Source organism: Eleginops maclovinus, chromosome 20 (assembly GCF_036324505.1).
Source record: "Eleginops maclovinus isolate JMC-PN-2008 ecotype Puerto Natales chromosome 20, JC_Emac_rtc_rv5, whole genome shotgun sequence".
Classification (NCBI taxonomy): Eukaryota; Metazoa; Chordata; class Actinopteri; order Perciformes; family Eleginopidae; genus Eleginops; species Eleginops maclovinus.
In genome coordinates, this window is record NC_086368.1 from 24803345 (window position 1) to 24829485 (window position 26141).

General features: G+C 43.3%; 1 protein-coding gene across 1 annotated transcript in view; it reads right to left on the bottom strand.

Moving 5' to 3' along the window:
- The window catches only part of cdh4 (cadherin 4, type 1, R-cadherin (retinal)), a 204333-nt gene extending 179029 nt beyond the window's left edge, over positions 1 to 25304 (bottom strand). Inside the window, exons 1-2 of the mRNA XM_063911504.1 lie at positions 25109 to 25304; positions 23894 to 24005 (exon numbers count right to left, since the gene is read on the bottom strand). Of these exons, the coding sequence (XP_063767574.1) occupies positions 23894 to 24005; positions 25109 to 25162 (166 nt within the window). The 5' untranslated portion in view covers positions 25163 to 25304. The remainder of the gene's footprint in view (positions 1 to 23893; positions 24006 to 25108) is intronic.
- Between the last annotated feature and the right edge of the window lie 837 nt (positions 25305 to 26141).

Below are 26141 nucleotides of genomic sequence, written 5' to 3' on the forward strand. Positions count from 1 at the left end.
TGAATAGGACTACAGAAGTTGTCGAGGACGTCTCTTTGTAAAACGATACCAGACTGTAATTGAAACAGCCATGACTTCTCGTTAAATTCAGTGTGGCTAAAAGGAAAAGCTTTGTTAAAATATGCAAGCGCACGAGAGTCAGTTGAAATGAATCGTTGAAGTTGGCGTGACGTTGAAGTCGTGCGACCCCGTCTGTATTTCGTTTTACAGCATACCATTAGTATTTTGCTTCTGGCGTATAGATTTATGATTCGAAAATTATAAAAAATAGGCTAGACGTGGAGACTACCCGGCTGAACAAAACGTGCAGGTTGGTTTTCCACTGATCTCATTTTTTACAATATTCCAGTATGGAGAAATCGCATTCCTCTTTTGTCGAGAGAACCCATGCGCAGCTTACATCCGGGTCGGCTTACAAAAATACCTCATCCCTGCTCCACTCTATAGCCGCCTGCTTTATCGTGCAGCCATGGGACAAATATTATGGACGGAAACCACCAGCAGCCTGATGATATAAGACTATATTATCACAATACTTATATCGCGATACGCTATTTGTGCGGTTTTAATATCTGTTTAATCTAATAAGAGAAAGCTTTCTGGGCATTTCTGATTCCTTTCTTAAATTTCTCCATGCGACACTACCCCCTCTGCACCATAAATAAATATTAGATTAGCCAAAGGTAAAGACTTGTGTCGTTTGGTATTTGCATGTCTTTTGGGTTGCTGCGACACTACCATTTGTTCTCCCACTCATCTCATTTAATGCCTCTTCTGATTTAACAAGTCATATCTCAACTTTATGAATCTCATCTAACTTAAAACAATAAATTATGTCCCCTGAGGCTTTTCCCATTACCTACGAGAGAGTGTGATAGTTGAGTATTGCATTGTGGGCAGAAGCTACATGCAGTGGGGGAGGTGGGGGGGACAGGTGCTACAGGGTAATCACAAACACAGCAAGCTTTTAATTATGCTTTCTCGTATGAACCGTTAATGAATGTGAAGCTCATGCAAATAGCAATGTGTTCCCACTGTGTGCCCTACACATGTGCAATCAACCGCATTCACACACACACACACACACACACACACACACACCAAGTGTTAAGGATTGGCAACAGATAGCTCCGGTGCAGTGCTTCCTCATGGCTTGGAGCAAAGAAGACTCTCGGCCCAATCCCCACTCTTGTTCTGCTAATAACACAAACAGAGGCTGCGGGAAACTTGCCGAGCTCAGCCTGGGCTCTTTCACCTGCTGATAGCAGAGCAGCCACATAACAGGACGTAAACAGGATTTAAGGTGTTGTGGTTTGCCGTACAAAATAAGCCTGCATGTTCTTTATGGTCCACGGCTTTCTTTCCTCAAAGCCCGACCTGTCTACAAACTCTCCCTTTGAGGGTTCGGGTCATCTTTCCTTCTCTTTTTGAGGCCGTGTTGCTCCTTTCATCCTGGCTGTGGGCTGTAATCCCTGCAACCTCCCATCCTCTCGGCTCACCTCCTAGCATGATCCCGCCTGACACGGATGGAAGTGCTGATAATTGATTCCCTGTGGATTCCCCTCGTATGATTTTTGTGCAATCTTTTCTGCTATCTGTTTTAACGCCTTTGTCTGTTGGTATTTGTTCCAAGCAGTGATGGAGACATTTTTGGTTGAGCTTTTCAGCTAAAGCTCAGTCTGGGAGAAAAACAGCAGCAGTGTGTCCTCCTGTCTGCATGCTGGTTTCTCTCTCTGCCTCGCTGCATAACATTCTGTCCCTCCATGTCTTCATTCCTATTCCTCTATCTCTCTGCTCTATTTTCTCTCCCTGTCCTCATGTCATCTTTGTCGCTTGGATCAGCGATGTAAAAAAAGAAAAAAAAAGGACTATCCAAGCCAAGCCAAGGACTTGAATAAGGCATAGAAAAAGGCTGCAAATCGGATTAGGGCGGAGGGGAGGGATCCTTTTTCTATTGAAAATCCATTTTGTGACAGGGTTGATGTTGTATGGACAATGACAGGCAGGACATACATTTGTCTCAAAGGGTGTGAGGGTGGCGTGCAAAAAAAAAAAATGTTTGCATAAAAGAGAAAGCTTTCATATGGAACACCACAGCGGAAGATGCTGCGAACTGAGAAATGTCCCACATTCTTTGCGGTCTATTCTTATTATCCAAAGACGAGATACAAAGAGATGCAGGTGAATGTACTTCAGACGTAGATTACATTTATAGAGCCCTGTACCTCTATGCTACAGCAGCAGGAGGGTGGGTTTGATAAACTACAGCGCCTACATTTTTGGGAATGAAGGAAAAAGCCACCCAGTGTCCATCGATGCATTTTTAATAGTTTTTGTCCACTGGGGAACAAGCTGCAGTATGTTATGCTTTGGCTCTGAAGTTGGTAGGATTACTTAATCTGTGGCTCAACTTCTGTATCACTATTACCACTAATACTCACTTTGCACTTTACTAATAATAGTAAAGTGCAATTTCAGATAAATCGTAGCCCAAAACTCAGAAAAAGTTTAAGTGCAATTAACAGATATTACATCTTTAATGGAACAGTATGGGGAAATGTTTTTAACCAAATCAATAAAATATTTTGTCCAACTTTCTCGTTTAAACAGTCATGCATTATTGATATAAATAAACTATTCAAATTAGATTAGACTTATTCATTGGCTGATTCCAATTTTCCATTTTTCATTTTCTGGAAGTCTGCCCCGCTGTATTTTTAAGCACTATTTTACCAGCATGTATCCATTGGTAGTCCTTTCTTTTATGCAACATTAGAATTCAATTTTAGGTTCATAATTAAACATTGACTATTAAATAACTTTTTCCCCCCAAAAAAGAGGAGCTTTTCTCAGCCAAACACATTCAAAAGAAGGGGCTTCTGGTTACTGGACAAATACAACCACTGATAATGGACTGCAGTACATCCTACTTTATCTATCACGTGTTACCTTTCCAAGAGCGACCCCGAGTTCCACATATCTATACAACACACCTCCTTTCCATGAGCAACTCACTGACTGACCCGTGGCCAGGCGACCTGTCCATCTTACTCTAAATCCATTACAGCTATAAATCCTCCTCTTCCTCTCTGGAAGATGTGCTTTATTAAAGTGGGTGTTGGTGAACCCCCCCACATCAAACTGTGGATTATTTGTGTGTGAGGGTCCGTGCTTCTAGACGCTCTCAGATTTCATATAAGAGAGAAACCTTTTCAGTTTAATAATAGTTGCTTTTTCAATTTTCTGGTTCCTGGCAGCTCAAATTGACAATAAAAAAACAGTGTGACCAAACTTCGAGCGAGCGCAGAGTATCGCTGATACATCGGACGCTCTCTGTCCCCACTGAACATGTTAAATATGCATTTCTGTTTCGTCAAGTGAAAAAAACTGCGTATTTATCAGCTCTGTGTGCAAAATCAGACTGGAGACGTGAACAATTTGTACTTTTTATACAGCAAACACATTTTATATTGTTGTTTATATTGGAAATGATGAATAGTCAACAGCAAGTCCGAAGAAAAAGAAGATTAGAAATCGGTTTGTATACATTTAATTATAGCCCTTAGACACAAAGAAAACCGGATTATGCCAAAAAAACGGCATGGATGCAGCTCTAATGAGGTTGCTTTCAATTGCATCTGTTAATAATAACACATCTACAACATGATTTATCTTTAAGACTTAACTCTCGAACGACATGTTTAGTCGTCACAGGATGCACGTGTGACCACAGCTTGCGGTGTTGGTGCGTGCTACATGTGACACAGTGACCTGCTGAGATGCATATTTTCCATAAAGACAGACACAGGAGGATACGAATGGACCCCCGTGGACTCGATTTTGAGTGTCCTCCGTTGTTACTGGCTATCCTTTGGTCATTAATGTCTCTCCGTGCTTCCGGAGCTGGAGAAATATCCGCCTTCAAAGCACACACTGTTACTTGACGTAATGCAGCCCATTATCACCATGGTGGTGCTGCATGCTAACAGTGGAGAACACAGAAGCCAGCATTCAGAGAGTTACACTAATCCTTATTATGCACGGCATTTCAGAATGCTCTGCAGAACATGTCAATGGATCATGTGTACGGAGAACAAGCGCATTACAGAGAGAGCTAAACAGGAAGCCTGCAACTCGTCAAAAGTTCATCAAATTCAGACGGTTGATATTTGGGTTGCCGGCTGAGATGCTCCAATGCCCCGCTGAAGCCGAGCAGGCTCCAGTTGATAATCATCTGCTTTGTGGCGGGCGAGCAAGGGGATATGGAGCAGATGGCACTAGTTTTATATCGCCGAGGATGCTTTCTCTGAATAAGAACGCTCTACTGAACGCCAAGCTCTGTGGGAGAGGAGAAGCAAATTGAAGCCCACCCGCGCTCATCATTGGGGGGAAAGGGGCTATTGTTGTGCGTGTGTGTGTATGTGCGTGCAATTTCAGAATGATGAGCTCCTTCATTACTGTCCTGAGCTTGGGGATGGACAATTCATGCGGGAATTTCATCACCTCAGTGACTCATCCATTCTGCGGCAGTCCTCACTATCTCAGCCGGCCGGGGACATGCCCACGATGATGGGGACTGGGTCTGTTGTTCTTGCAAATAACAATGAGAAACATTACGATTGTAATTTAATTAAAGAGGAATGAGTTAGTGTTTCAGTTCCTGATGGGGTTTACAATGAAAGAAATTGCATTCTTGTCCCAGCAACGCCTTGATTCACTGTCATCGTGGACGCTCTGTACACCGACGAGGGCTACTACCGTTTAATCATGTAGAATCCAAAACGCTCTCCTACAGAAATGGCTACGGACGGTATAAATGTCACATTCGGTGGCATTTCAGCGAGTGGCGATAATGAGAAACCAGAAGGAATTCATATCGTAGTGTCCCCCCCATAGCCCATTTGAATGTAATTATGAAAAATGTTGGCAGAAGTATAATTCAAGTTCAACACGGTTGACCTTAATGGGCTGCCTGAGAGATATCTGAATGAAGTGCGTTACTGTTAATGGGATCTGTGTATGCAGGAAGGAGGCCAGTGGGGCAAAGGGTCAAAGGGTGTTAGGGAACAATAGAGAAACAGAGCAGAGTGTAGGAAAAGATGAGGAATTGAAAAAGGGAGGGGGAGTTAAATCCAGAAAGAGTACTGTTTTTACGGCAGACCTTGAATTGAACATTATGTAATATTAATATGCAGTCAATAGTTAGTGATAATAATTATAATGCACTTGTTTTTTAACGGTTTGTCTTATCAGGTCTCTGAATGTGTTTTACTTTTTTAATTAGGCAGACCTTATTAATTAGAACATGTAAATTGTAAAACAATTGTTTGGAGGAAGATTCATTGTTTTATTGTAATAGTCTTTGATTTATCAATAGAAAAATGATCCATAAGCAGGAGCAGTGTGTTCTCTTTGTTGTGCCTCAGGACAGTCTGTGCACCTCTGACTCGTCTAGGTTTGTTTTCTTCGTCCACCTGGTTCCTCTCCATTGCCCTCTGCAGTGTCACTCACACCATCCTGCTGTCCTATCTGCACACAGTCCTCAGTGCAGGGCTGCCCCTGAACCCCTCACAGTAATCTGTGTAATCTGTGACTCACACATCCTCCGGATATCTCACTGTTCATCTTCATGTGTTATCAATGGAGCCCTGTGTGGAAATGGAAGCAGACTGTGGTGCAGTTTGGATCCCATTTCACACAATCAAGCCGAGGTATCTGAGGCAGTTTTGTCTTTTGTCTGAAAGAGCTGCAAGAATCAATATCGTCTGATTTAGAGATTTGCAATTGAGTATGTTAGTGCTGCCCTACATCATGCAATATGTGATTTACATGGCACTGTGCTGATTCATACAAATGCAGCAAGGCCATCTGAGGGGCAGGCTGCCATCCCCCGCCCATGTGCCATCTTTCTGTGCACGACATGGACACTGGCGCTGGTCGGCATAAATGATTGAGTTGGATGTCAGAAGTAAAACTCTGGCCAAGGGGCCACAGCATCCATGCTAATGGGCTGATGGAGCCTAATCTAAATAAGTGTGAATAAAAGGGCTTTTACTGTGAGTGCTCACATCGAGAACAGAGGAACATGCGGGAAATTGCTTCATCTTAATCAAACACGAAGCGGGACAGAGATTCAATTCATTTAACTTTCACCATTTAGCTTTTACCTTAATGTCAACGGGTGCTGAGAGAAGTATTGTATGTTGGTGTGTGCCAGACGTTTCACACGCATCCTGTGTGTGCACTGTTTGTTTGTTTTGTAAGTCCTTAGTCTCCCGAAGCCCATCTGAGATCAATCACTAGGCCGAGCATGATGGAGAGGCCTGTCAGAGCTCGCTGCTGTGGCCTTGATTCAGTAAAACAAATAAAATAGGAGCAGGCATTACAGAAAGGTTCAATGCAGGCTTGACAAGAGACCACACCAAGGAGCATTCAGAGAAAGGGGTGAATAATGAGGAGCGGGGATACATGTCAAAGAGCAGGGCAAGAAGAAAAATGATGATGTAGAAGAGATATAGGAAGGCAAATGTGTACAAACAATAGTCTGTGAGATAGAGAGGAGGCAGATGTACAGGAAGCAGCAGAGCGCCGCTGTCTGCCTGCGTTAGCTTAGCTGGGCTCTTCACCCCGTTCCTCTTCGACAGCATGTCATCAGTGCAGCCCTCCTCTGTTTAAGACCCCGCTGTGGATGGTGCAGTGCGTGGCCATGTGATGAAAGGGAGGCGCCCTGTGAGATATTTAATGCAACTTCCCTTCCCACATCCTTTATATTCTATTATGTCAGGGCGCATCAGCACAGTGCCAGCCTGAATAATACCTTTCCCTCTGATGTTTGTGTCGGCCGTGTAGCCCGTGCACTGCAGCAGCGGTTCAGCAGCATTTACAAGACCACATATGACAACGCCGCATAGCTCTTTCCCCCGACAGAACACAACCTGAGGAAGCCATTATGCACCCCCGCCTGCACTTAACCTTCCCCCAGCACTTCAAAGAGACATGCGGGAGTAGGTAGCTCAGAGGTGAGGCCCCCCCTGGGAGGCCCCTGCCAGACCCCAGACCCGACGCTCAGCACCGCCAGATATAGCAGCGAGCTTACGCATCAAACTGCTTCTTGTGGTTCCCCCCCTCCCCCGCTTCACACACTGCATGCGTGGATGGCACCCTGTTGGCTAGACTGGTCAGAGAGGAGCGCTGGTCGGAGGTCAGCTGCACACCAGCCGCGTGAAACTCAGATGAATCAGACGAGACGTTCTTCTTTTTACAGCTCTTATTACAGGACACTGTTTTTCTTACAACCACATTTAAAATAATTTTCATGTTCCCATTTCAGCAAGAACAAGTCGAGGCCTGATGTAGGGACATGTAGTCGTATATTTCAGACGGATTGACAATGAGTGATTTTAATAATTCAGACAAGTGGATAGGTATGAAGTACAGCAAGATTGGCCATTATAAAGCACGTCATAAAACTTGCTGTTGTATCTTCATGTTGGTGTGTCATTTTAATGAGACATTTCTCCATATTATCGGCTGGTGTCATAACAGTGAAAAAAAACATATTATTATATGTAAATATCTAATGACAAAAAAACTCATTAAAAGCCAGGAAACTTCTGCTTCTCATTAAGGACAGATTGTATTTGTGGTGGTGGCACTCATGTGCTGCTGTACAGCTGTAGCAATGTTGTTTGTTTCTGTGAGTGGGTTGACTTTTTGCCTTTCTGCTCCATGTGAAAATTCGATTCTGGATTCACATCCAAAAGAAAGCAATTTGTGCTTGACTTCTCATCTTAACATGTGGCCTTTTTTTTTTTAGCATAACTGACTTTTGATCTTGCATTTGCAAAGCAGAGAGGGTAACAATTATTAGGAGAAAACAATGTACACACAAAACAAAAAGAATATTTCTCAATAATAAATGTTATCTGCAGACCCCCTGTAGCCCTGTTGGGTTTCAACTTCTATATATCATGGCGACCAGTTGCCAGATCGTAAAGATGCTTACAAGAGAAGGATAATGAGAAAAAAATGGTGCCAAGTGGTTCGTTTACACGGAGGAAAAGTGGTCATTGGAAACAGTTTGGGAAAGGGAAAGCACTTTGGCAGGTGATTGGATGAACCATTTGCCAATCAAGCTCTTTTCGAAGCCAGTCGGGGAAAAAAAGTATTTTCCATCGAGGAAACTCAGTGCTGTTCTTTGCTCTACTTTTAATTAATAAATACTGATATAACTGATGCTATTTCACACACTTCTCTTTCATCTTTAAGACCCATTATTGTTGTTGGACAGTCACACACACACCTAAACCACGCCTGTAGCTGCTCGTACTAATTCTAATTCTAGTACTGATTCTCGCGGGATATTTCAAGAATCAATGCGGTGCAAGTTAAGGCGGACACAGCTACACTCTTAACTCAAAGTGGAAATAGCTCAAATCAAGAGTGATTAAAGGGTTGGCTTTCAAACGCAGGCCTTGATCTGGGGTGTACGGCCCAACCCTGCTTGTGCCTTTACATTATGACTTCAAGATGATATAAAAACATCTTGCATACATTTATTTGTATTTCCAATAAATGTATCTGCTATATATTGCAGCATATGAATAGATACATTTAACTGAAATGCTCTCATGGTAGCTACAGGCACTCACAGAAGCACAAGGATATATGTGTGTATAAGAGCTTAAGCAGTTTCTATAGCACTTTAATAGTAAACCTGACACAGAGCTCCTCAATGATCATAAATCTCAGTGGAAGACGCTGTGGGAGTGGCAGTGTTTGCAGAGAAAACCTGGATAACACATCCCAACTCACATGCATTTATTAGCCCTGCGGGTGCATTCATTAGCGATTCGGTCCTGACACAACACACACACATTTCTGTCAGGGCACATGCCGCACCCCTGGCAGTGATATCAGGAGGATCCCGCTTTAATCTAACTGCCCTCCAGCTGCATCCTCCATCTCTGCATTGTGAGTGTTGCTGACCCCCCCCCACCCACACACCCACACACACACACACACACACACTAGATGAAAGGCAACCTAAAGAACCGGTCCGCTCTGTCAGATGGCACTGATGGAGGTGTCATCTCATTTACCTAGATTTACATTTCATCTGTGTAATATTCGCATAGGTCACACACTCTGCGCTTCACTTACACGTGGGCTGTTTGCTATTTATTACCGTGCCATGTTTGATATGTGCCGCGCCGTTAATGATGCAAGGCGAGGTTTTTATAAATACATAATGATGTTTACCATGAGAGTGGTAAGACTTTCCCATTTAAACTTCAGAATAAAAACAAGGTTATTGGCTCAGGAGGTTTTCCGATTTGATAATTAATCACGATGGGTCCGAAACTGCGAATGGAAACGGCTGGAGAATTAGAGAACACGTCGGCATGTAGCGCCACATACATTTCGGGGAGAGACTTAGGGAGCATGTCGTCGCCCCGCCATGAAGAGCTCCATGTGAATGGACGGAGGTTTGGCTCATCTGCAGTGCGCCGGAGTCTCACAGGCTGGCAGGGCTCCAGTCCACTGCTCGCTTATTCATCTCTTTCTCCCACTGCTAACACACTCTCTCTCCCACACACACACACACACACACACACACACACACACACACACACACACTCTCTCCCACACACACACACACACACACACACACACACACACACACACACACACACACACACACACACACACACACACACACACACACACACACACACACACACACACACACACACACGGCAAACCCTCAGCCACCAGAACAATACCACTTGATTCACACAATGTCATTAATCTAAACACAAACACAAATTCAGAGGCACCACATGATGGCCACAAAAACAAATTATGCTAATTGACATTTCAAAATCAATCTCTTCAGCAGGATGCGATGTACAATCAAAGTCCATTAGAGTTGTGGCACTACACAATTCAAAGTCCACTAACGCTGATTCCCAAAGGTGTACAGGGGAATAGACTAAACTCGACATCCTTAAGAAAATATTCAGTCATGAGAGTAAATAATGCATACAAATGCGCCACAGGTTCAGAAAAAAATGCTATGTAGATTTGCCAGTTAGGTGGTTCAGGATGCGGAGGAAGTAAATAAATAATCCTGTTTAATAATTCATTGAAATTCATGTTGCTTTGCCTCCAGCCTTGAGAGTATTTGGAATGCAGCCTGCGAGGGCCCAGCTTCTCACTTGTGGTGGTGTGCGGTGAGATTATCGGAAATGGGGGGAAGCATGAGTGCACAGCTCACACACACACACGCAGAAATGCATTTATATATGTATGGCGTGTATCATATGTTCTATAAAATGGTGAAAAAGGATAGTCCACTGTCAACATTTTATCCCCTGTATGCTCCATTTCTCCCTGGAACGACAGATACCATCTCTAGAGTGTGAAGACAAGTTCACACAGGGCTTCAGGCGGCTGTACACACTGAAGCTGGGAGGGATGGGAACGCAGGCACAGAGAGGACTGCAAATTGGATCTAAAAGTCTTCGAAGGGGAAGTGAGGGGGGAAATAAAAAAGAGAGAGAGGAGAGGAGAGGAGAGGAGAGGAGAGGAGAGGAGAGGAGAGGAGGTTTAAGGGTAGTGATCCATGTGTGATCAATTACTGATGATGTCTTTGCTTGATAGAATTACTCCAGCAAATAAAATAAAAGGATCTTGTCTCACTCTCTGTCAGTCAGTGTGTGTGTGTGTGTGTGTGTGTGTGTGTGTGTGTGTGTGTGTGTGTGTGTGTGTGTGTGTGTGTGTGTGTGTGTGTGTGTGTGTGGATCAGTGTACATGATCACTCTGTCCAGTACACTCGCATCTTCATCTCTCTCCCGAAAAACATTTGGACGGCACCAATATGTTCAAATCAGACCTCTAAACCTTTTCAATGCAGTCTTTTTCTGGGGGGTATTTTTTCAGCCAGAGAGGGTCATTATTTGAGATTTGAGAGCTGAAAGGGGGAGACAGAGGGGGGGGGTCTTTGCCTGAATGTGTGGCGGGCTTGGGATTCAAACCAGCTTATTAGGCAACAGTTAACACGTATGCTTGTTCTAACCTGCGATTAATATTGCGTGGTATATATAATTATTACTTTTACTCATTGAAAGAGTCTTCTAGCCCCCTTTAAAAACTCTATAAATAAAATGTATCATTATTATAATTACAATATTTAATGCAATAATTTGCATCTGTATCCATCCCGATTATTTTTGGATGCGGTTCATATGGATCAGAAGTTGTGACTAGTGGATGTAGCTTGTGCATATTAACTATGTGCAATAACTGGAGGGGCTGATGATTACTGTGAAAACAGCATCTTCAAGTACTTGCAGAGTGCAGCTTATTTTTGGCACCGCTGGTCTCTCTAATGCCTATAAAAGAGACAAAGTTAGCGATTCCCTCACATTTCCCCCAAGTGATACTTTTATTTTCCCCTGTTGGCTGCTGACAAACTAATGCGAAGATTTGATTTAATTAGGATAAAGAAATACACGCTGTGAATTGGGATTGAATGGCTGTATTCAACCGTTTACTGGGATTAAGTAAAATAACAGAGTATTTTTGGCACGCTGCCTCCTGTAAACTGTATTAGTGTTACCACAGCTGATATCCAGACTGAAGCAGGAAACTAATGCAGTTGGTAAAATGATTTAATTAGCCTAACCTTTCAGCAGGTGGCAGTTTCTTTTAATTATGTTTTCTGTTCAGATGGCAAACTCACACTTTACCTGTGTGATAAACATGTTTGGCAGGACAGATGTGAACGAGAGAAAAAGTGCAAAATCTGTTCACTGCGCGCCACGTGTGGCGTCATCAGATCTGCAAAACTCAAAACTCAAAAACACGGGAACATCAGCACAATGTCAGCACAGACATTTTAAAAACATTGTAATTACCTCAGATTAACAGGCGAGACAGGGAAGTCATGTGTCTTATCTTCTATTTTCATACATTATAATGGAAATTGAATGTTGACAACAATAACAACGCTTTTCACATTTCCTCAATTATCACTTCCAAACCTGTATTTCACAATGCGTTTTAAGTTATGGCAGTTTACCCGACTATAAGTTTCAGACCTGCTGTCAAGGCTTTCTGCAGTCCCCATGAAATCTAATGTAACGTCAGCTGTAACGGACTAAAACTGTAGATGAAGATAAGCTTGTTTTTGAGGCTAAGCTAACCGTGCAGCAGCCAAGGGCTACTCCCTACTGCTATCAAAAATCAAATATCATTTGGAGTAAAGAGAAGCTGTAATATGGCATATTTCTTGAAAACTTGGACAGTAATTGTTCTGTTGTCCTGCTTACAAACAAACCAAACAGAATGACAGAGGTAATAGTGTGTCACAGGAAGCAGCATCTCATAGCCGTGAGAAAGCACTCAATGATAACGTGAATGGTTAAATAGATCTATTTAGCCCCACTTTAGACTATTTACTGTACTCTTTCAACATCCACCAGCCACATCCATTCAGGCGGTTTTTCCTCAGTTTCCAACCTATTCAGTTCATTCAGCCATCAGATGTTTTTTTTTTTAACTGTTATTGTTTAACTATTCAATTCTCATGCTGCTTCAGTCAACTTTGACTCCAACACCTGTCCAATGACGATCACCGATAGTACGCAATTGCCATGGAAATAACCTCTGTACACAAAACACCCCAAAGGCAAGTCCATGTTTAATGCATCTGTAAATGTCCCAGAGCTGAGGGTAATTCTGAACACTTTAGCACACAGCGTTATCCAGTTTTTCATGTTGATCACACACACAGGCCTTCTTTCCAGCTCCTCCTCGTGTTTCATCCAACACGCTGCAGGGCCCGAAGGTGGAAGAGGCTCTTGTATTGTTGCCAACATCCACACTAGCTCCACGATAATGAGCTCTACGGGCCCTGAACCCGACCTAAGAAGGAAGAGCTATCAGTTAAAAATACCGGGAAGAATCATCGCTGCGGTCAAAACATCTCGCGGTGCTTCAATAGTTTAATATCATCTTGGAACGGAATAACAAATATGCAAATCAAGCTGTGAATCACTACTTGAAATCAGGAAACCCGGCAGATATCTACGGATGGTGGATGTTTATTCATGACAGGTGAGTTATACGCAGTAGTTCTGTGGCCCTGCAGGCCAGCAGAGCCTATTCAAGCAGGACGTTTAACTCTCGGCTTCATAATGACGCTTTTTAGAGAGCTGTTCAAAATGTTCCATGTCCTCTGGTCAGAAATTAGACTGTTACATTAGAAATGACTGCAGCATGTTCAGCAGCTGACCTGTGGGCTGCAAATCAAAAGCCTACATGCATCGGTACAGACATGAGCCATTGTATGCTAATTCCATCAGCATAACAACCGCTCTGCTTTTAGCAAACGCAGAAAGCAGCGATATAGGAGCGCCAAACTACAGAAGTGGTGTCGAACATCTGTCATGTTTCTGTGGCAGCTCTGACGTGTCATCATTTGGGTCAGCCTTGATGTTCAGATTGGTTTACACAGCTATAAATTTGACGTTGCATTTAAATAGGTGCCAGTGCCATCACTCACTCTGCCACAGCCCTGTGGTTGTAATCATGATGACACAGTAATACGGCATCCGGTGTTTCACCCTGGCTAAATTGCTGTTTATGGCAATAACAAGGGGTTTATTCCTAGAGTCAGACTGCCTCTTTATGTTGTGGTGCAAAGCGTAAACACTGTCACCAACACCCCCACCACCGCCACCACCCCTCCTCTGTTGGTTCTCAGAGCTATTATTTTTATCTGAAAACCTATACGAGGCAACAGAGAGAAAAGAGACAAGAGAAAGAGCTGGAGAGAGGGGAGGAGGCACACAGAGAGACAGAGTGGAGCAGGGGAGGAAAACTGTGATTCTTCTGAAGCTCTGATCGATGCTACCAGCATGTGTCTGCGTTGCACGTTGCCAGCAAAAAGCAGGGCTCTATTGATTTGCTCCCATATAAAAAAAAAAAAGTGGGCCCTCAACCCCCGATTTTCTTCTGTACTTCTATGAATTACCAACCTCTTACTAAATAAAGACTAGAACGGCAAACGTCAAGCTTACGCATATTTGAGAAAAAACCCTGTTCTTGTTATCCAGGGACTACAAAAGAGACGTGTGTGTGTGCAACTGGGACATCTTTGGCATGGTAATGATGCTCTATGGGGATTTCTGACTGCTATTGGCCGATGGCTATAATCTTCTCATGGGTATTTACAGTGCGCCTCTATCCAATTCAAGCACAAATATGTCAAGAAGTGAGCAGGACGTACAAACGGCACAATGAGATTTAGAAAATAATCTCTTTTTTGTTCCCTTGGCAGGTTAACCGGTGCACGTTACCCAGCAGACATCAGAAATACAAAGGTCTCCCAGTGTATTATTATAATGTAGACCCATCAGGAGGTCAAAGCTAATACCATAATGGCACATTTAACATTTGTGCAGATACCTACAGGGGCCTGTGCTACTACGCATTAACCTCTACGCAAAGCGTGTGTATGTGCATGGGGATACAAGCTGTGTTTGTGACCTGCTCTTGTACGAGTACAGCTCTAAATATAAATCAGAGGAGTAAGTGCTTCGGTTTGTGTCGTTGTTTTGAAAGTGGATTCATAAGGGAGTCAGAGGAAGTGTGATGCAGGTTTCAAAAGAGAGAACGTAACAGAGATAGAGAGATAATGTGTTCATGGTAAGAAAGCAAGGTAAGCAATAAAACACCTGAAAAGATTAAATTCTTAACTGGCATGGAGATGACAGGGCGACAGGAAGCAGAATGGATTTAGTCGTATCACAAATCCACGGCGTAATATCTTCTGTTTATTCTGGTCAGCAAAGCATATTTACACATTTGTCAGCTTCCCACAGAAAAAATCTGCATCACAACAGGAAGAAGCATGGTCCCGTATTGTGATTTCCAAATCAGCCATCTGAATCCCAGCCAGCTCTTTCAAACAGACCGTCTGTAGAAAGTGTGACTGACTTTCATTTGCTGTTGTAACAATACTGCCAGTTTTGGCTCCGGAGGTAACACATATTTAGATGAAATACACAGAGAACGCTTGTTTAAAACACTGGAGTAGGATTAAAAGAATGACTTCTTCCCATCGATTTCATGGGAGATTGAAACACATTAAATGGACAATCTGTGAAAAATGCAAAAACACAAACACAGAGAGTGGTGAGTTTTAAATGAGATGAGCTGCATCAGAAATAGTTCCCAGCAGTGGGCATCACCAAGTGACTGTGCCTGAGCAAATAACCTGCACCCAGCCCGCATTTCAGATCAAAATAGACAGCAAATTGATACAATCAAATCCAAAACCCGCCATAGGAGATGCAATTCCCCCCTTTTTTTCCATGATGGAGGCAGGATTTGTGTTTCTATTTTCTTTTATGGTGCCATCGTTTCCCAAACGGTTTCTTTTATGTGCCCTACAGCACGGTGAGAAATGGCAGGGAGGCTGTATATCTTTCCACACCAAGGCTAATCGCGGCACACTCACAGGTTAGATGTTGCTGTAGGTGTCAGTGTAGCCGCAGTCCTTCATTAGCTATTTAAAACGGCAGCGACAGTAAAAACAAGCCTGAAACTAGAACACCATTTAAAGACCTTCAACAGGGCCAATTGTGCATTCAAGAGCTCCTTGGATGGTCCCATTTGAAAGTCGTTCTTGTGCTTTGGGGTGTTCATGAGCTGTGAGTTGACATTTTGAAAGAACATGGATACACTGCAAAGAGGATGTGTTGCACTTGAAAAACCACAACTTTGAAAGCTGTTTGTGTTGTTCCAACTTGTGAATTTTCCCAGTTGGGATTTTTCAATCATCAGATGAAGTTAATTGTCTCGAAATGTTATGGAAATTAAACATAATTTGTGTATCCGCCCCGTAATTTGGATTTAGTCAAGAGTTTAATTGGTTCTTCTTTAGCCCAAACATAGACAAGCAAGCAAAGCTGAAAACACTTCCATAGCACTTGAAATACAAGTTTTTATCAGGGAAAGTAACAATATTAATCCTCAAACTGGATTCTAATGTATTGAAGTATTGTCCATTGCCTATCATTATGCAGTCTAATGAACTCCAGTAGTTGAGTGGTTTGCTTTCAAACAGCCCGCTTGTAAGAATGGCACAAGATGGCAATCTGATTTTGAACTGAAATTCTAAGTCAAATGAAAAGCCACCTGTTGCTTTTATTTGCAATTTAAAAAACTGCACATTTCAGTCTGTGGAAAATTCTATTTCACAGTTAAATCTAATTGAAAATATTTCTTAAACCCTCAGGCATTTCGTCACGGCTGCTGAGGTGAAACTGGAGCCTCTGATTTCTCAATGAAAGTTGTTAATATAGGGATAGAGAAAACCTTCCTTCTTGTTTGATTGACGTGCTGAAACATTATAAACAGGTCTCTCTCTCTGTAACGCTCTCTTTCTGTGTCCCTCTCTCTCGCTCTCTCTCCTTTGCGTACTAATGAGCCGTGAGATTGACAGCTGGATTACTGGGCTGGTGTGTAATCCTTTAATTTTCTCCATTTAAGATAATCACTCTGTGGATGGAGCACTGCCTACAAACACATGCACACACAAATAAACAGTGCACAAACTATACTGCTTTTATACATATATATAAAAAAGTTTTTACGCATTCAACAAAAATGAACAAGAAATAGTGGTTTAAAAAAAAAAAGAGTGTGCCAGCGCCCGGATCAAACATAGATTCAAGGCTGAACACATCCAAAGGACAGAGTAGAGCACAAGCTGCTCTCTGGCTGGGGACCTATTTGATATTAGAGTTGGTAGAACAAAGACATCTTGACAGTGTAGTCTTTTAATTAAGGCGATAGTATAGCAAAAGCCCCATGGCTTCAGAAACGGTTGTACAGTACGATACCGAGCGGCCCTCTGGAGATGCACTGAGCAGCTTAGAAGAATCTATGTCTTGAGTCAAGACCAACGTAAATCATTCTGATTGGGCCATGTTTCTCATCTCCTCCAGCACCGCAGACGGAGGATATGAGTGTTGGAGGACATCAGAGGTCAAGCGGCAACACAAGGTCAAACCGCTTGGCCGTAATTCATCAATAAAGGGAGAGGCCATATGTCACTTTGAGCCCGTGACTCGGGAATCAAGAGGGGGAGGGGGAGAAATACTAAACTGAGAAAGAGGGCATATGGGGTAAGGGAGATGTTTTTTCCTCGACATGCTCTAAAATGTGCACATCAGCTAGTGCTCTTTGCAATATTTTGATGGATTGCATTTGTCTGGTATATGTTCAAAAACAAAAAGGGAGAAATGCCACTTTATAAAAGGAAATGTGGCTCCAAGTATTCCCAAAGTGGCCGTATTTACATTTTCTTTATTAGCTGGTTTGCTAGCTTCGCCAACAGCAAAAAAAAAACCCATTTAGGAGTCACCTACAAGGGAGGTAATACTTTCCGGTTGGTCTATTTTACAGCAGGATTACCCAAAAAACTACTGACACATCAAAATGAATTACATGGCGGATAAACACACCATCATCAGTTAATATCACAAGATAGGGTATTTATCCTTGATGGAGGCCCTTTTAGTTTTGTTAAGCGTCTGTGAATTTAACGGCTTGAAATCCAGTGTGGGTTTCTGGTCCCTGGTGTGCTTGTTGAACCATAATGTCAACATTTCCATTTCTACACGTTAGAAAATTAAACAATTGTGAAAATGGTTGTGGAGATTACAAAAGTACAGTAGTGTACTGCAGCACATTACTTTTGAAGCAGAGCGATCAGCAAATGAATGTCATGGATGTGGTGAGGGATGATTACAGGTTTCTCTAGGTTTCAAGGAGGAGGCTTGGATGGATCTGAGGACATGGATTGTCTCCAAGTGCCTGAGATCCACTCACAGTGATTATAACATACCCAGAGTGCCACATTCAACATTCAGAATACAGTCTGGACCAACTTGATGGAGGTCAACTGGGGAACCAATGGTCGAATGGTAGATGAACCACAGAAACACAAATGTGGTCAATGCCAAACAAGACAATATGTCTAATATGTATTTTTATTTCCCAATGTTTTTTATTTCCAAGAGGAAAAAAGCTTGGCAAGAATCGAATTTGCAGCTTTGAATCACCACAATTCCAGACTGATGATATCGGAAATAGAAAAATGTGTTCAGATCCTGCACATTATTTTCCATTATTTCCATAGCTTTCTTTTTCAGGGCTACTGAAGACCGAGCCCTATCTTTTTTCTATTAGTTGTTATAATAACAATGTATCCAGTAATCCACCCTAAAGGACACTGAAGAGTTCATTGTAATGACAATACAAACAGGCAGGATAATACGCAAGGGAATCATTTGAGCTGCAGAAACACTCCAACACTGCAGACCTGATTTGTATTCAGACACATGTAAATCCCGCAAGCCTAAAGAGGGGGCGGGGGCTTTGTAATGAACTGGTACATTGTGGTTCACACTTACAGCTAAGAGGTTAAACAGAGGTCTCCTGGTGGGAAAATTGTTCATTTCTGCATTGCAACAAAAAATCCAATAGTCTTAATCGAGGCCACCGATCGGTAAAGGACACCGAGATGTTAAGCGCTAATACACATTGATTGTGATGGAGGGCGTCCAATTAGAAAAAGGCATTCGATAACAAATGCAAATAGTATTCACAGAATACAAGGTCATCAATGGTAGACGTGGGGGTGATTTCCTCCAATATATGCTATATACTTGGATAGTATGCAAAGAGAGGCATCATCAGGGGAGTTAAACCAACATTTAAGACAGTTTCTAAGAAATACAAAAGAACATTTTCACTTTGCCCCAGCATAAATTTGCCCTTGTCTCACCTCCAGAAATTACAGTAGAAAGTCTTGCGCTCCTGCTTCAACAAAGTGTCTTTCTTATCCGTTAATCCCTTGCCAAGGACTCTCCTTTTTGGCTAATACCATCAGAAGTGCTTCTTCCTCTCCCTATAATGACTCCATGATTTAACCCACAGCCGCCAGCTCTCGCAGCAGCAATCCGAGGTCTGATAATACCGCGGCTAGCGCCTTCAGAAGGTCAGAACAAAACACAGGGCACAATTAGCTCACCTCGGTGTTGTCAGCAAATGTAGATCTACTGCATAATCTCAGCCAGTGGAGTGCATCCAGAGGCCGTGCAGGCGCCGGGTATAGCTCTGACAGCTTCTCATATGCACGGAGGTCCAGATGAATCATGCTCGTCTCTCGGTGGGCACCAGATGGGGAAAGCAATGAAACTCTGAATCGTAATGAAACTCCATGAGAGCATATGCCATGACCCAGAGACCGACCATCACACGGAAGCTAATACCAGTACACAGCGAGAGGAGCTCAGTGGAGATCAGAGCACCAGAACTAATAAAAATTCACATGGACGCCCTGACAAGAGGAAATCATATTTCTGCTGACAGCCCAGTCTGATTCAATCCCTTTTCTTTTTTGCTTTTTTGTTTTTACTTACTACCACTACTGAAGAAGTGACTACAAAACCAGATGAAAAGGATTCCGCTGTGGCATGTACTGTATCTTGGGTGGCCTCGCTTGATTGAATTGGCTCAGCATGTATGTCATGTTGTAGGGAGTTCGATGGATATAGCAGCGGAGCTTGGTTTGGTAAGAAGGCAGGTGAGATAAAGAGAAATGATGTGGCTCATCTTCTGTACCTGTGTTCTATCAGCTCGCCACAGACTGCAGGTCCTGGCTGCACAGATGAAAGACTCTCTGGAGGACAAGAGAGACGTCCCCCGAGTCAGAAGGAAAATGGCATCCCGCTTACCAAATGCCTGGAAACGTAATCCCAGACCCCCCAGCCTCCTCTCAGTTCTTGGGCTGGACGTACTTATGAAAGCCCTGTCAGTTTGGATCGTAGGTTAAGAGTCAGGAGTTCTCCACAGCACTGCAAACACAGAGCTGGCTGCTTCAGAGCAGATATGGCTCCTTGCCAGATTTTCCTGCTGTAGTCTAATTGGGGTCATGTTACAAGTCATTTTGCATGTGTAACTTTTACAGATGGATTGAACAATAGGAAATCCATGCCGAAAGCATGAAGCTGGTGGAGCCTCCTCAAATTAATCTTTTAGATTAAAGGAGAAAGTGTGTGCCGAGTTATTTTTTAACTGCGGTAGAAAGACCCAATTTTAAATTAAAAGCCCTGAGATGAAGGAAGCGAGAAAAACACACCTAAGTGAATTATTTCATGGAGCAGGTTCATCTCCTGGGATTCAAGAGACAACAGATGGAGTGAAAATAAGAACAGAGCCTCTTCTCTTGGAAAGGCCTGGAAAGGGTTGAGGTGGCAGAGCACAGGATATTGTAAGCTTGGTTGAGGAATACACGCATGTTGTGCTGCTGTCTGTCAGCGAACATTAAGGGATCATCCATTTTTTATCTCATTTACCCAAAGAAAGTGGCCCTTGCTCGTTTCCAAAGCCTCAAAGCGGAATCCTCTCCAAAAACAAGAATCTCCAATCCCTTAAATCCATCAAAGTCATTTTTTTGAATAACATAATCTGGGCGACATGAAGCAAAAAATGCAGTGAGACAGACAGAGCCGTGTTGTTCCCTGTCTCTCAGGACTGGAGAGGGGCAAAGGGTGAAACTCATCACTGCCGTCTTTTCAAATATGCGTTGACAGTGACTTAAGGAGACACTATCCTGACTGAACCGTGTTTCAAATCAATTCCTTTTGTACCGAGGCCACATCCCCTCGTCCGTGTTCCTAGGTGTCTGTTCCGGCTCTTGGAGCGAGGTGATGGTTTACACAGCGATGTGCAATCACTGGAATATTTCTTTTCATGGCTTATCTGCCCACGGCGGGAATCTGCACGGACCGCGACTCAAAGCCCGGCTGTCTGCTCGCCTGTGTGCCACAGCCTCCCCCTCCAATCCTGACCCGGCTCCCAGACAAACATCTCCATGGGAGCATGCGATGATTTATTCAGCACAACTTAGCGGCAGCGCAGACATTTGTGACTAAACAAAGGTCTTTTATGGTCAACCTCAAAGCGATAACAGCGTTTTTAACCTATAAAGCAAGCGAGGAATGACAAAAAGGTGGTGCTGAATGACGCATTACGATTCAACAATGACCTTTCAGGATTGGAGAAGACACTTCTCTTTACGAACAAAAGGGACACGATAGAAATGAAGACAGCATTTTTTTGCAAAACGTAGTGTTTTTTACTACCTATTTACTGTCATTAAAATCCCTTTTGACTATATTCAAAGATGTGCTGTTGTGATTTTGAACCTTGGCGCAGTGGTATAGGTATCCATTTCTATTTCTCACTTTCCAGAGCAAAAAAAATCCATCTCCAAGTTTTTGTTTTAAGATAGCTTAAAGGTGTTGTCTCGATTTGTGAGTTGGTATGCCTTAAGGGTTCCAATATAAATCTGCAGGGTCACAAAATGTACAACTTACATCTTGAGGCTTTATTATCATAAAAAACCAAGAACAGAACATCATGCTCTGTTCTGACTGCTGAGTGGATATGATTTGGGTATAAAGGGTCACAAGAAAAAGAGAGAAGATTAGCCTCTGTCATAGGCTATAAAATCACTTCCATTAGTGTTTATTTGATCTGAATGCAGATCAAATTGCAGGTAGGAGTGCCCTTATAACCTACAGTGAGACGTGAAGTGCAACATCTCCTATTCCTGTCCGGGCTGGTGACCTTTACTGCACGTCGTTCCCGATCACTCTCTGCGCTCATGTCTTACTGTCTAGTGTTTACCTTTTCCCATGATGCTTCATTTAAGGTAACACCAGGCCTTGGTTAAAGGTCAGCAGTAATGGAAAGTGTGATAAAACACCAGTATGGTCCTAGAAGCACACATAATGGTGCATGAGGCGTAGGTAACAAGAGCACCAAGACCTCATTTTGAAATATCATTTAACTTAGAAAGGTGTAACCGTCAGTACCCACACTTATCAAAACTAAAAGATAAAAGAAGAACAACTCCCCCTTCCAGTATGAAAAGCACTGTGCGCCACATATTATTCAGCTTCTGGAAACCCGCAGCCTGGTTCACACTGCACCTGCTGGTCCGCAGCTCTTTAGTCTTTCCCCCATCGCTCACTGTCTCTCTGTCTCCAGGGAGACAACAGCCCCGGCTCACAGCGGCCCAGCAACCCCTTAGCCAGCTCAGGAGCATCCCAGACCTTCCCTCAACCCATCCCCGGCACATTCATTCCTCTTGAAAAGTGACAGTTTTGGGTTATACATATTGTGGCGTTGGTATTAAAAGGCTTCCCCCCTGCTTTGTATCCCAGAGTACAGAACACAGATCTTCAGTAGAGCTAGCCCTCCGCACATTCGTCACAGCATGAGGACTTACTGTAAGCTGCCCCTATTCCACGAGCCAGTTGGGAGGACAGAGTGGCTCTCAGATTGATTTTCACAAAGAACAAACACAGAGACGGACAAAATGAAACACTGGAACGGGGGTAATAAGGGAACAGAGCTGGAGCTGATGTAGCACATAAGGTTAATCACATTGATGCAGTTGGGCTTGCTGTAACCTTTTTTTTTTAAAGCTAATATGTACACCAGGACTCAATATTCCCCACGAGGCAGACGTGGATGTAACACAAAAACGGGGAGGAGGAACCCACATGCGTTATCTATGTAGTCACATCTTCTGTGTTAACATCGTTTGGGTCAATCAGGACGGCTAAGCCCATTTCCGAGCAGGCGGACGCCTCCAACCCCCCCCGAGCCCCTTCAGGCAGCCTCGCTCCCCACTGACCGGCAGCACTGCCCTTGTCAGCCTACTAAACAACAAAATAGCCTCCAAAATAAGTCAATTGTTTTGCTCGCAGTCGGAAAACAGCTGTTACATTGAGAAGGCAATTTCCTCCTGGCAAACAGCTTTTCACGTATTAATGGACAATATTTGGCTATAAAAGCAAACCACCAGGGGAGAGCTGAGCTTATTGTACACTGCGTAGAAAAGGTTGGAGAAAAAAATTGGAACAACTTATATTGTGCCCATATGACAAAAACAAAGTTGTGAAAATAGCAGTCCTGATCCTGGGGGTCATTTTAAAAGGTCCTTATTAAAGGCTTGGATTAAATGCTGGAGAAGCACATCCAGGTAACATAAAGGGTTTGTTCATCTGTCAATAATGTGGCTTCGGAACCTAGGATGCCGAAGACTTTGTTTCCCTTATGGCAAAGATTCACTCACAAATAAAAGACACTGAGAAAAACATAGCGTCATTTCAAACGGCAGGAAATTAACCTCACAGTAGACTTAGCACACTGCCTTTTCTTCAAAGAAATGGAGCGAACGAAAACAGGATTGAATTCTTGACTCAAAAAACGGAAAGAATAAAAGAGCTGGAACATGTAATACACTGAACAGTGGGGAATAAAATAAAAGATGTGTGCTTCCAGCTGCAAATGTGCAGAGTGAAGAACAGGCCGTTTAAATCAGTTTCGTCTGCTCAGTCAATTAAAAAGGAAAGAAATGTTTTTTGTTTTTTTTAAATGCAATCAGTGTAATTTAGGTGTTCATTCATCAATGAAAGTCAGTATCCAATGATGACTGGGGAACAGAATGCATTATGCGCCTGCTGTCGTTTAATAACATCCCCAGAGTTGTTCAGACCGAGCTGCATCACTACTGCTTGAACATATGTAAGTCTGAGCTCAAGCTGAGCTGCTTATGTTGCCACAACCAGAGTGTTCTTAAGGAGTGATGGAGAGCCCCTCGCCATAATAATAATATGTCCCCCCACACACACAGAGACACACACACCTCCTCACTCAATCACACTATGAGGTTTGGTGACACATCTGGCCAGAGGGAGGAAAATATCAGCAGTTGGATAAGTGAGGTCTAGCTTACCTTTGAGGATGCTCTGACCATGCAGAGCGTCTCTGGAGACTATCACTGTGTAGAAGTTCTGGGAGAAGCCCGGTCTGCACGGGGGTTTGAGGGGCTGGCCTGTCTTACTCCCCTGAGGAATAAAACGAGAGGGGCTGTTAAGCATCGGCAAATTGACTGGAAGCCACAGGGTCACAAGCTGATCCGGCAGCCCTTTTCAGACTCATACTGAACTTCAGTCCCTCTGGAGTGATTTACATCGCACTTGGACCTCCACTGTGTTTTATAATAAGCGTCATTATCCCCGTTACAGATGTTAACCTCATGATCATCATATGTTGATGACACAAGTCGTGATAATGACGTCAAGGAGCATAAAGATGATGACTGTTGCTAGCAGGAAATGTTTAATCCTTACACATCCATACTGCATGCTGGCTGGGGTGAGAAAGGGAGTACAGGGAGTGTGTGCATGTGTGACAGAGACCTAATGCATTGAATTAGAGTGTTGATTTATAAGCACATTTGCAGGCACACAGTTTCTTTCAGCAGGCATTTCATTCTCAACAGAATGCACTTACAGCGATAGACCTCGTTCATCACATCAAATTATGTTTGTTTTCAAAAAGGAAATATGGTGCACTTTGCTGCATTATACAGGCAGTCCAATATTTCTTTATCCACAACAAACTACTACTGCATACATTTGGGAAATAAAGCTGGCGTTGGAGAATTATGCAAGTTGTAAATAATAAAGAGGGCTATTTATAATGAGGTAATTATTTTTAAATGTGCTCCAACCCAAATAACCAAGTCGTCAACTAAGCCATTTATCCAAGAGATGTGGAAACGAGGGATGACAGTGCGTAAACGAAGTTGATCGCAGACAACAGAAGGAAGCCCCTCCAGAAAGCCCTGTCCTCTGCAATAATACACTGCAGTTCATTTTGCAGAGAGGATAGGGAGGCTAGCGAAACAGAGTTGTCTGTGACTTTTTTCCCACTCCAAACACTTACGACAAAAACCTATTCTTGCCCTTAAACGTCGCCGAATAAAGCTCTGTTACACGCATCACGCTGCCTTTAGCGCAACGCTGCGGGGGAAAGTGAGCCTGTCTCAGACACTTTCTGCGGGCTCAGGCAGCGAGAGGCAGAGCCCAAAGTAATCTCTACAGCAGTGCAGCACTTCCACTGTTCGTTAGCCGAAAAGATGTGTGGAGAAATGTACTCATCTTACCGAGGATGCGCCCACAAGTAAGGTGCACGCCAGGATGACGCAGCCAACGTTCATCTTTGCAAAATCTCGTGTACCGAAAAAAAGAGGAAAAGGTGAATCTTTGCCAAATACAGCTCAGTAAATTCCCGGAGCCCTGTTTCTTCTTCTCGGGTGCTGAGTAAACGACCGTCCCCACTTGTCTGGCGCAAAAGTGCTGCTGAGACTGAGGTGCTGCGCTCGGTCCGGAGGAAGCCGGTGCCCATTGGATGACAGCGTCACTACAACCCCTCCTACCGCACCGAGGAGCAGCAGGCACTATCTTCGCCTCAAATGAGTCCCTGTGATGATGCCGCGTGCACTTCTGGGATCTATTGGGGAGAAAAATGCATTTTCTAGCCAATTTAGATTCATATTTTCACTTCAGATGGAGCAAAAGGCGGGTATGGCGGTGTGAGTGACAAGCAACCATCCGAGCTTTTCATGTGTCCATCAGCTAACTGGAGTCTATTTCACACCCCAGTTACCCCCTCTGCCCCTGATCCACGGTATGAGAGTTATGAGCTTTTTATTAAAGCTGCTATGATAGACCACTGCGGGATAAGAATGTAAGGTTCAAATTAAATAAAGCCCAACGATTCAGCAGCCTGTGAGATGACCTACAGGGAATATGTAAATGATGCCAAAGCATTTGCTCCAATATTCAGCCTGTATATATTCATAATAGAAAAGGTGTTTATGTTGATGAATTATTCCATTGTATTGTTATTTTTGACACATCTGTTGTCACCTTATGGAAAGTGGACTGCTACTTGGAGAGGTCCCAGTTCACCTCCTAGGCCCTGCTGTGGTGCCCTTGAGCAAGGCACCGGACACCTCCAATCCCCCCTCCCCATTGCTCCCCGGGCGCTGCACGATAGCTGCCCACTGCTCCTAGTACTAGGATGGGTTAAATGCAGAGGACTAATTTCACTGTGTGTGCTCTGCTGTGTGCATGCATGTGACAAATAAAGAGGGTTTCATCCTCCGATTCTATCTATCTACCTTAATGTCTTGA